The 12,582-nt window shown below is 38.7% G+C and overlaps 1 protein-coding gene across 1 annotated transcript; it reads left to right on the top strand.

Annotated features, from left to right (window-relative positions):
* Positions 1-8,187: 8,187 nt before the first annotated feature.
* On the top strand, positions 8,188-10,583 carry LOC109141425 (uncharacterized). Its single transcript, XM_027272999.1, has 4 exons — positions 8,188-8,310; positions 8,557-8,712; positions 8,906-8,998; positions 9,722-10,583. Exons 1-4 carry the CDS (start codon positions 8,188-8,190, stop codon positions 10,043-10,045), a joined length of 696 nt encoding a protein of 231 aa, XP_027128800.1. The 3' UTR covers positions 10,046-10,583.
* The last annotated feature ends 1,999 nt before the right edge of the window (positions 10,584-12,582 follow it).

Here is a 12,582-nt window from a genome sequence, read left to right as displayed (position 1 = left end):
TGCCAATATATTTCTGTAATGTCACTCTGTACATTAGTGGTGTGTGTGTGTTGTGGTGTGTGTCTTTGTCTTTTTGTGTGTTGCAACGTGTGTTCTTTACAGCGGACTGAGTGTTAGAATTGCCAGTGTGTGTGCTGAAGCATTAATGTGGGGCCATGTGTATGTGTTCATGCATGCGGTGAATTAATTCCAAGTGTGTGTGTGTTGAAGCGTACCCTGTATTAATTGTACGTGTGTGTTGAATTCAAATGGAGCTGAAGTTCATACAAACTCAAACAGAAGAAACAACTTAAGACTCAACTACTGCATCAAAACCTTGGATCCATTGAAATGATTTAAAATTGTACATTTTTACGTGATTCTGTGAGCACTGTGATGATATAAAATAGATATTTTAGAATGTATTTCATTTTCTGTGGATAAATCCATGGTCCTCAGATGATGATTTGTTTTCATGAGTTTTGTAAACCCCCTGGTCATCTGGTGCAGATTACGGCTCATCTTCCTGATGCACAGCGCAGCACCATGGCACTCATGGTTCTTTGACTTCCTTAACACTATCCAGCTGTGTGAAGAGTTCCTGGAAGACCACACTAACATTACGACTGAATTACAGACCTTCAGTGACTACAGTATGCCCGCTTGGATGGCTGTGTATAAATTTGGTGGTGGGTATACCCTGAGAAGATAGGATTATGTCTAAATCATCTGGGTCTATTTGAGTATATGGGTTAAGTAAATTTTTGTGTTGTGTATAAATCATCACATAAAAAATGTATTTTTTTTTTTTAAACAAATGATTGTGATGCAAAGTAATAAGATTTATGTAATAGTACTAATAAACCTAAATGTCTGCATTCATTTTCTCTGTTGGGTTTTGACAAACAATTGATTTATTAATATTGAATGCATAAACCTGGTTACTACTACACTGCTGTGTAGTGGAAGCACATTTAGTTTATTAGTAATACATACATTTTATTACTTTGCTCACATTAAGTTTGTAGTTAATTTATATTAAACCTAAGTAATTCAAATGGTGGAAATGTTCTATTTCATTGAAATGCATAAGTCCTGCATTTGGCCGTTTTTAATTTTGTGGCGGGAATCCACTCTTTCTTCTTCTTTTGGTCAATCCTGCACAGTTCTACTTAAATAACATCTGGGCACAGGAAAAACAAAGTCAGCCTATTTTCATGGCTGTTTTCATGTCGGATTTGATTAATTGACTGAGAGTGATGTTGAGCTCGGGTGATCATTTCACACATTTCTACACATAAATTCAAAAAGTACACATACATGTGAAATATAACAAAAACAGTCGTATCTGTAGATCTAATAATATCGAATGAGTGCACAAAAGGAAAACGATGAGTGTACATGACAGCGTAATCAGGATGAACAATGTTAAAAAGAAGAGCAAATCTAACAGTGCCAGACACTTTCGACTAGACTAACTCCAAATCAGTGTGATAAATTGAATTGTGAACATCAGTGAACACACACACACAATGCTGAGATTGTTCAGCCTAGTCAAGTGTGGCTGTGCTGCAAAGGAAAGTGGAGAGAGAGAGACAGATGTCTAGATTGCTATATAAACTTAATCCAGGAAGGCATTTTCAGTCAAGGATTGCAAGGATTCTAAAGTTCCTCTGATTTCCTCTCTGATCTGTGGATTACCTGGAGCGCAGTATTTCATTCATCTACCGCTCTGTGCATCAAACATCTATGCCGTAGATTCACATTTTCCAAGGTGAGAATGAAGACGGCAACCAGTATCAGCAGACCCAACCACCCAGTGTGGAGAAAGAAACAAGAGCAAGTGAAACAGGTGAGATGGACACCATGCAGAGAACTTGAGTTTATTTTAGAGACCAGCGACAGGACACCTCACGTGTACAGTTCTCTGCCCTGTCTGTGTGTTGTGGAGAACTGAGCTTTATGTTTGATTTATTTTGAATCCAAATTTATTATCACATAACATGAAGGACTATTTGAGTTAAAGACTAACCCTTTCATGGACTGTTCTTCCTTTGAAGATATGCCATGTGTGATGGTCAGAACATGAGGTATTGATAGAAACCTAGTTAATCATTAATCGCTGCTAACACGACATTCATTAAAAATAAATGTAGCTGACGACTATACCAGCAGTCTAACAAGCAGTCTTCCTATTATTTTAAGTCATGACAAAGAAAGGTTTGTGTGTTTTTGGAGCTCATAGTCTTCTGTTGCAGAAATTCGTAAAGACTGAGAACACGATCAGTATTAAAGAGAACTTTATTCTTGGCCAAGGAGAGACAAACAGTACGAGTACACAACAGTCGCAAAGTTCTCTCTGCTGATACTACATTCAACTGCTCCTCTTGTAGACATTTCTCCCCCCCTCTCCTCTGGAGGTCATCAAGGAGAGCCCTAAGTGCATCGGGGGTTACCCTCGTAAAATCTGCTTTACCCCCTTCTACCTTGGCTGGTACCAACACTCAGGGACAGAAGAAATGTCAAAACTCAAACATATACGTATCAACCCATCAGGAGGCAGTCTCCTAAGTAGGACAAGTTCATGATGAGCAACATCTGAATAACATTTGGTATCAGAGGTGCCGATGATACCGATTCACCAAAATGTAACATAACATGGAAGTATAGATCATTGACTCCATTAATAATTCAGGCTCTGACTAAGAGACCAGCTGGGCTGAGAGTCACAACCAGGCAATGAGATATGTTTAGCTGGTGCTGTGCTACCTGATAAGAGAGAGAGAAGCAATAAAAGGTTCCAACACCGCATGTTGAATATGGCTTTTCTTCTGGTGGTTGCTAATATCTATGTAAAACATCCCACCAGTATCATCCTCAAGTCCATTGGCTGTTATCCTTGCGCTAGAAACAAGGTTTGATCAAAATATTCCTGGGAATCAAAACACTGAGCTAAAAGAGGCTGAAAAGATGACTTCTAAGCCAGGTATACAGTCAGAGAACAGTTAAACCTCCACACCCACAACATGAGCATATGCAGTCCTATGTGAGATCGAGTCAGCACCAGATCCACCATTCAGTAACCCTGTGGTATTCAGTGTGGTCTGTCACTGTCCAGAAGACAGGGGGAAGCTTGCTCTTTATTTAGTTAGTTATTTAAGCAAGTTTGGGAATTGGTATATGGATGGATCTTTTCAAAACGCCGCAATGTTTTTGCTTGTTAATATTTTCATTTACCCCCACTACACGACCTCCAAACCAAATACAAAATTGTCATTCATACACTGTACGATTCTGAGTTTTCAAGGCCCAGTCTAAATCTACCAGCCTTTCAAAATGACTGTTGGACTACAAAACTAACTAATGAAGCACCTGTCAACCAGCAGTTATGCATTCTTGCTGCCTGGACTGGCAATTTTCTGCTCGGTTGTCCTCATCACTGTGCTCACTGAGGTGGCTTCAAAGTGTCTCTCTCTAATTACTATTTGAGCTGCAGCAAATAAAAGTTTGTGTCCAACTTTCTAATTACTCGTCTGACTTCAATATTGTTACTGTGAGTGATGACCTGCTTCACATCATAATGACACAGACAAAAAGCAGAGGCGTGGAAAATGTCGATATGACCTTTAATCAATTTGTGCTGTCAGTGGATCATAAATCACCCAGTGTCCAGTTCTTAGTTCTATTTTAAGTTTCCATAACATCAAAAAAACACCACACTGATTAAAGACTGCTTACATTAAAGTTTTTCCTTTTTTAAGAAGTAACCTTTGAGATAAGATGAGAAAAAATGAAGAATCAGTAAACAACAACTTCTTAAGTTGATCTTTTAGATTTATTGAGAACAAAAATCATCAAGCAGGCAAAAAATATGTCCAATCAATTTGTTATCAATTTGCCACTCTGCTTCAGCATATTTTCTTTATATATATTATATTTAAATTTTGATTGTATTTTTTTTTTATAAAATAGATTAATAAAATATGCTTTTTGGTTGTTTTTTATTTGCCTTTTAATATGTAAATATGAAGTACTGAGGAATATTTAATTAGGCTCTGGTGTTCAGCAATTCTCAGAACTGTGTATGCATGTTGTACCAGCATGTCTTGTTAAGCAAGATTGCTGTATTGTAGTTGATTTAATATAAGTAGAATAAACGAACCAGGTACAGTCTGTGAGCAGATAAAAATCACCAGACTTTCATCAAAACAGGTCATCTAAACGTTTTAGGAGGTAGGAGAGGGCAAACAAAGGCAGAATCCAGAAAGACAATGGCGGAATGATTTTCTGTTTCACAATCATGTGTGTATTTCAGCAGTAGTTGAAGTTACTAAGTTTCCGAGTGGTTTCATTAGATTCTGCTTTAGTGAGCCGTTACATTTGTGGAGTATATCAACTTGTTATTACGTGTTGTTCCTCCGTACAGATGTAACCTGCTATTCTCATTTGAGTCAACCTGCATCAATTAGATTTCTCGCGACGCAGTGCGTCTGAACGTCATGACGTCTCCGCCTTCTCCAAATTTTTTACTGCGGTCGAGACGCCATTTTTTTATGGGGATAATTTGTCTCAGAAAGATATTAATGTGTAACAATATGATGTGTATACATATGCTACATTTATAAATAATCCAAATACAAAATACAAATATAAAAATGTGGCATACAATCAAAACCGAATTTGTATAAATAAATGTGGATTGCAAATACTATTTTCGAGATTTGAAAAATAAATGTCCTTGACTTTGTGTGTGGAGTCAGCATTTGTGGATCCATTTTTTGCTTTTTCTCGCGATTGCGTAATTTTGAGACATTCCTACCGCTCACCGCGATTCACAAATAAATGCCACCAGATTTGAATACCAAAAAAATAAGCGGTACCCCTTCACCGAAATCCAGCACGATGGCAGTGTTTGTGCAACAGTGCCAGTCAGTCATTTGTAGGCTATCCAGTCAGAGACTTTCTTCAAGAGTAATGAAACTGCATGATCAACATAGAAGCGGCGGCCAGTGGATTAACTGCATGGGTAAGTAGTGTTATTTATTGCGTGTGTGTGTTATAGTGGATTTCCCCCAACTTGACAGTATAGACCTTTTCACCGTTGACAACAAAAACAATGTGTTAAAAGGTCTGGTAAAGAACGTTTTTTTTACAATAGTTTACTTTGTCTGTCCTTTGGTGGCAAACTAAGACAATAGTGGCTAATTTTGTTCCCAGCCAAAAAATACCACTATTGTTAATCCAGACCGTGTTGCTGTGCTGTGCGTGCGGAAGTGTACCGGAAATAAAGTTAGGGCCATGAACGTTCGTACATTGTTTTGTTGTCAACGCGTGAAAAGTCTATACGTCAAGTTGGGGGAATTCCACTTTTAATTTTAACATAATTTTAACATTTTAATATATTCGATATACAAATAGTCCAACTGTTTGTTAGTAGTTTGTTAAGTGTTTAGTAACTGACCTGACCAAACCGCTGTCATTCAGCCCTGCTAACATTACGAAATTTAAATATCCGACCTGTTGGTAGTTTGTGCTTCGACATGTAGGTTAAGTTAGTAGTTTGTTGGCGAGACTCTCTTGTTTTAATATCGTAACGCTAGCTTAAAGTTGTGTATTCATGCGTGTGTTTGTGTGGCTTACTGTTGTTATTTATTAGCATTAGCACATTATAGCGGCAAGCTACGTTACGTTACTTCGCGGCGCGCATTTATACACGAGTTGTGTTTCGGTATGCCTGTTGGCGCGCACAGTTCATGCGGTTACGGCCACGGCCACGGGTGATGTGGGAGTAAGGTTAAACTGTGGTGGTAACTTCCACCTTACAGTAAATGTGAAATGCAGGTGATTGTCTGTAAGCCCTTTTCAACATGAGATGTAAACATTTTTTGTACATAACGCGGTTCACTTTTCGTGGCTCGCTGTTTCGCAGATTTTTTTAGTATAATTTTGTTTCTGTTTTTTTTACAGGTACTGTACAGTATGAACGTGCATTGTGTTCGGCGTCCTGATTAGCTAAGGGAGTACTGTACAAAATGCGTTCGCTCTACAGATTCATAAATGTTGAATCGCTAGCAGTGTGACTCTGAAGTGCTGTATGTAAAAAAAAAAAAAAACACTGCACCAAGGCCTTCAGAGGAAAAAGCCGTTACAGCGAGCGGCGCCAGGCAAAAGAGGCACCATCAGAGGAACTGTGAAATACGTTTCATTTTACTATACAGTATTGTACTTATTTTTGTTAAATCTGCGAAACTTTGAGAGTTTAAATAAGAGAGAAATGTGAGAAAATGTTAATGCCTGTCTGAGAAAAGTGTATAAAAGTGTGTGGTTAGGGGTTTTACGGCTTAAAACATGAGAATAATTGTAAAATAAAGCTGATTACTTTCGGATTTCGTCTATTGGGGGTTATTTTTAGAACGTATCCCCCGCGATAAAAGAGAGACCACTGTACAGTACTAATAGTTTTACTGGTATAATCAACAGACTCAATCTGTAGAATGGAGAATGTCTATAAATCAAAATTAGAAATCATAGAAGAAAGTATTACGCTATTGAACACAGAAAATACAGCCATCAGTTCTTATAGACCTAGAACACTTCCAGTCTGTGTCTGAATACTATATTTAAGTACATAGATGCAGATGAACACTGTAAACATGATGAAAGATCGACCAGACTAACTTGACATATCTTTAACCTTTAGGACTTGTGCTTCCTTTCCTTCCTGTCAACCTCTCCAGAGGGTGTGTCTGCTGATGGCAGAAGGATTACATCACCTCTGGTTGGAACCCTGGACAGTGCCACAACCTTTGGCTTGGTGTCCAATGTGATGCCCCACCGCCACCTTCTGACCTAATTCTTCTCAGCTCTGTGACTACTTCAAGGGGGCATTTCTGTGTGGAGGCGTGCCAGGCAGCTCGTTTACCTGTGAACTTGCGTACTTTCACTTCATCAACAACAAAGGTATGCAATCTCAAAATAGTAATGTCTCATTTAAACTTAATTCAGTTTTACCCTGAACAGGAATCAGCTTTATATATAAAACAATTGCAAATGTACATATGGGCATTTGGGTTTTGTTTTTAAACTTTTGTTTTTGAACTTATCCCTTTTAAAATCTAATTAGGAGGGCTGGCTACATTTATGAATACATTTTGTGTTTAAATGATTCGCTTTGTGTTGGGCAATGTGGCAAAAAGCTGAGATGAGATCTGGTCTCGTATCAAATATTGATATATTGTAATATTGGCCAACTCTCCCTCTTTGTTTTTCCCAAATTATTTATATACACCCAGTAAAGCGTGTCTCTTTGTTTCTCCAGTGCTAAGCCACCCATGGCTGGTTCAACACCTGCAAGACTGAAGGTGATTTTAGGAGAGAACAAATTGAAAAGCTGACTCTTCCAAATGGCATCCCAGAGTCACTTGAAGACCTTCTTGGCACGATAAAGACTACCTTTGGGTTAAAGATAACCTCAGACTGCAATACATGGACCAAGACTTTGGCACGACTTCTTCATCTGAATCTACCACTGAACCTTCAGATTTGGGGCAATCAAAGTGATCCACCAGCAACAAAATCCACCTTTGATCAGTGACCTTCAGTCCACTTCATCTCTGTCTATTTCATTTGGTCTGTGACGGTGCTTCGGGGCATCAATGACACAATTATCGTCTCATCCCCTGAATCTGTGTCATCTCGAACCAACAGTGGCCAGAAGACTTTGCAATTCCCCAATTTTCTATGACACAGAGCTACAGCTAGGAGGGGGAATACTGAGTACCGTGTGAGCCAAAAAATGTTGACTCTCAGCTCCCGAATGCTGTCTGATATCCTGAAAAGAGTAGCAGAAGAAATTTACCGTTACAAGGCCTATCCAGAGGATGCACATTTTTGCACAGCTGCAGAGGCCCTTATCAAAAGGCACCCATGTTTGAAAGAACCTGGCTCATTCAATGGCTGCTACGGTTGGAAACAACGACTGAAGTACAAAATGGCAAACTACAGGACCCAGCTCAAATTACAGGGGTGTCCAGAGCTGTGTGTAAACTCCTTGAAATTAAAGCTACTACAGATACATACCCTGCTAAAAAGTGAAGAAGCCAAAACGTTCTGAAGCTAACTTTTATCCATCCTTTCCTACTGGTGAGACTCTGGACAGCATGGAAAAAGTGAGACTAGAACTTCTGACAGAGATCGGGATAAGGGACAATGAAAGGGTCATTGAAAACAAATGGCTACACGTTTGCCTACAGACGACATGAGGTGGTAAACCAAGAACCAAGCATTCAGGAATTGAAGGACAGATGGCCTGCACTCTTCACACAGAAAGAGGTAAGAATGGAACTGAAGTGATCGAAGTCTGTATTTTTCAGGATTTATTGCAGTTAACTTTCATGAATCAGCCATAACTTGTGTGGTTGTGATTGTATAACACTGAACTTAATGACAGAATTTACATTTTGAATTTCCACATGTTGTACTTTTTGGGATATAGACATTTTGGCATACAAGATGAGATCAGTTTAAGCATTTTGTTCCATAATTTAATATCTACTGTCATTTATGTTTTGTTTTTAGATAAATACAGAGTTCCAGAGGCTCATGGCTGTTCCTCTTGAGGGAAAGTTCATGGCCCAGTTAGACATGCACTCAAGTCAGCTGATCAAAGTCATACGTGCCAAAGGAGGAGCAACACGCCAAAAGATTGCAAACATCATGGACACATTGGACCAGGTAAATCTGTACCATCAAACAAAATATATTTGAATCCTTCATAAAGACATTAATATGGGCAGGCTAATCATGGCTGTCCATATGCATGAGTTTTTAGCGACTCAAAAAATACACACTGAACTCATCCCCTTTTCTTGTATAATGAATCTCTGGGCTTGTGAATTACTGTTTTAATCAACATTTGTTGTTCTAGACTGTGGACATTAATCATCGGAGGGAATGTGTGCTGAAAGCCCTCACCATCTTCCTGGGAGAAGATGCAGATGGCCTGATCAAGGAATACCTTGTAAGTTTCAACAGTTTGTCAGCACATCTTGTCAAAGGGACACAAAAGTTAACTGTTAGAACAAACATAACACCTGAACCATAGTTGGATTGCTGACATGTTGTATTCATTATCATGGCCATAATATCTCTCTCCTCCTTTTTACTCTCCTTGCTCTTTTTCCTCATTCGTCTCCCTCTCTTACTTTCTTTCTTCTCGTTGTCTCCATCCTTCTCTTCTCCTCATCTCTTCTTTCCTCCCCCTTTCTCCTCTCTTTTTTTCTCTCTTCACCTCCTTGTCCCTTCTTCTTCTCCTCCTTTTCTCTCCATATCTCTTTGCCTTCTCCTAGATTTAGTGTACTAAAAAAGGAGAAATTTGTTAGTTGTTTGTTGTTAGAACAACCATAACACCCGAACCATGGTTGGATTGCTGACATGTATTTATTATCATGACTATATTAGACATTATTTAATTCCTAGCAACAACACATAACATATTGGATTGATTTTCTTTTTAACTAAGAAGGGCTTACTTGATTATTTAAGTTCAAAGGAATAGTTTGACATGTTGGGAAATCTAATCTTCAGATTGTCAGATTGATACACCTCTCTCTGCTGTTTCTGGTGTGTGATGACACCCAGCCAAGAAATAGCCCAGCACATAACACATATTGGTACATCACCCAAGCACAGTAAGAAGTGAGGCTCATGATGATTTGTGTTTGTGTCTTGTACCCCTCTGTAGGACTGTGGAGCAGATGATGTTCAGAGGGACCTGGGGCAGGTCACCATGGCAGTGTTTGTGATTCGGAAGGAGGGGGAGGGACTGCAGGACCCACCTGCAGACATTGGCATCGTCATCGAGGGTGTGGAAGTGTTGCATGAACTGACTTCGGTTGCCTCAGCTTGTGCCCTGCTTCTAGGTTTGATTTATGCACTCAACCTAGCTTATCCAAAACCCTTTCGCTTCACTTTTGAAGTGCTCCAAAAAATCTTCATGCAGCTTGATCAGCACAAGATGTCCCCCAAAGTCCAAAATCTGTATATCAAACTTCAAAGCTCCCAGTAATGGCACACAACGATGACCAACAAATGGCCTTGTGCCATGATGCGAAGGAACAACTGTTTGGACATATAGCATGTAAAATATGTAGTCTCTTTTGGATGTTGGGCCTTTTTTATGCTCCGAGACCTCAAACCACAATTTAATGTGCTTTTATACATATTTTGTAACGGGTATGGTATTTTTATTTTATTTTATTTTATTTTTTTCAGACATACTTCCCTACGTTTCAAGGGAAAGGTTGCATTTCAGGTTTGATGTGCTCAGTTATACAACAAACTCCTGTGACACCCTAAAACTTTAAAAGAAGTGTTAATATTTTTTCATCCCCATTGGTCAGCTACACTGTTAGGGTATATATTCATTGGCTATAGCTGAAAAGAAGTCTCTGTACTATTGGCACTTTTTCATAGTTGACACTATATGTGTTGAGATTGCATATTTGTGTAATACTGTGTTGCACTATTTTACACTTTGACAGCTTTGTGGTCCTCCTAACAGTTACTTGCATCTTGTGCATATGTGTTTTGTTAAGTTAATGGTTTATAGTTATACAATAAAGCATTTTTTTAAAAAACATTGAATTTTGAATTTTTAAAAAATATTTTTAGCCAACTTAAAATTGTAATTTTAGCTTTATTAAACAAACTAAAATTTCATTTTAGAGTTACTACAAAAAGTAATTTACACTAAACCATATTATTAGGTAAGAAAAGAGCAATATTTTACTTTTGGCTTATGCAAATTATTGGGTTGGAAAAACTGAAAACTTTAAGTTGAAATGTCTTCATTTTAAGTTAGATTAATGCAAAATGTGTATTTGACAACAAATAATTTATTAAGTACATGTGACTTAAATCATTTGACAACAAATAATTTATTAAGTACATGTGACTTAAATCAATTGGGTTAATCTAACTTATTAACTTAATTTCAAAGAACTTAAATAAATTAGGTGTTACCAATTGAAACAATTCAATTAAGTTGGTTCAACTATTTTCTTTTTTCACTGTAGGATTAACTCAGTATGAAGATGTATGTTGGATTTAAGTTCATTTACTTTTCATGTTTATTGAGCAAGCTAACAAGATAATGAGGTTGGGATTTTTGTGGGGTTTTGGTACTCTAATTGTGTTTTCACAAAGACCTTTTTTATTTAAAGGTGTAATGGGATTTTGTGAGGTTTTGACATTAAGGACAGGTGAATGGAAGTCAATGTGGAGGGGAGAGTTTGGAGAATGTGCTGAAGGCCAGGCAGATGGAGACTCAGAGTGGGTGTTCAGTTTCAGGTGGGTTTCCTATCAAGCTGCTTAAAGGCCCACAGACAATACCTAGGATGAGATGTGCGAGAGGTATGCACCAGAATAAATAGGAAGGAATGGGGGGAGGAGAGAAAAGAAGATTATGGGATGTGGGTATAAGGTAGGAAAGTGAATGGATGCAGAGAAGGAAACTGAAACAAACAGGGTAGAAGTAGTTTGACAGGTGGTTAGAGGCGTGGTTGAGGGGTGGCCCTGCTCCTGACTCTAAATGAACTAATTCATTTCATTTTGCTTGTTTATTTTTTGAGTTTGATGTGGTGGTCATCATAGTGTTTGAATCTTGTAATGCTTGTCATTAATTGTTTCATTAGAAACATACTGTATAGGGAACCTCTCAGCATCCTGCCCTGAGTCTGGGTTTTTGGTCCCCTTGGGTGTTTGCTTTTTCTGTTAATCAACATATCAGAGTTGTTCCAGGGTGGAAATCATTACAGAGCTGAGAAACAAGAAGAAGACAATAAGACCTTAACTTACCAAACCTTATACGTAGCAAGACCAACTGTTTGGAACATTAGAAGAAGAAGAAAGGAGACCAAAGAAGACCTCCACAGCTGATGAAGAAGAGTTTTCACCATAATTGAATACTGTACAACAGATCAGAAACCTGTTCAGGAGGCAGGTATTGATTTGGTAAATGGACTGTACTTATATAGCACCTTTCTAGTCTTCCGACCACTCAAAGCACTTCACTACATATCTCATTCACCCACATTCATACACATTCATACACTGATGGCATTGGCTACCATGCAAGGTGCCAACTGCTCATCAGTTTTAGGAACTAGGCATTCATACGCATTCACACACTGATGGCACAGCCTTCGGGAGCAACTTGGGGTTCAGTATCTTGCCCAAGGACACTTCGACATGCAGACCGGAGGAGCCGGGGATTGAACCAATTATCTGATTAGTGGACGACCCACTCTGCCGCATTTCTTGTCATTTCTCAGCCACCGTAGTTTCTCTGTCATGCCACTAAATCTTACCCACTGGACCTTTAAAAGAGTGTACAAAGTTCTGGGTAAAGGTCTTGTTGACAGATGAGACAAAGATCAATCTGTATCAGAGTGATGGCAAGACCAAAGTGTGGAGTTGAAGAGGAACTGGCTGCCACAGATACTGGCTCACCTTCATTGATGCCGTGTGACTCCTGATGGCAGTAACACAATGACTTCTGAAGTGTACAGAAACATCAGCTCAAGTTCTGAAAAATGCCTCCAA

The sequence above is a fragment of the Larimichthys crocea genome, chromosome XXI (genome assembly GCF_000972845.2).
Source record: "Larimichthys crocea isolate SSNF chromosome XXI, L_crocea_2.0, whole genome shotgun sequence".
NCBI classification, from domain to species: Eukaryota; Metazoa; Chordata; class Actinopteri; family Sciaenidae; genus Larimichthys; species Larimichthys crocea.
Note: the sequence above shows the minus strand (reverse complement) of the source record. Positions and strands in the feature narration are given on the sequence as shown.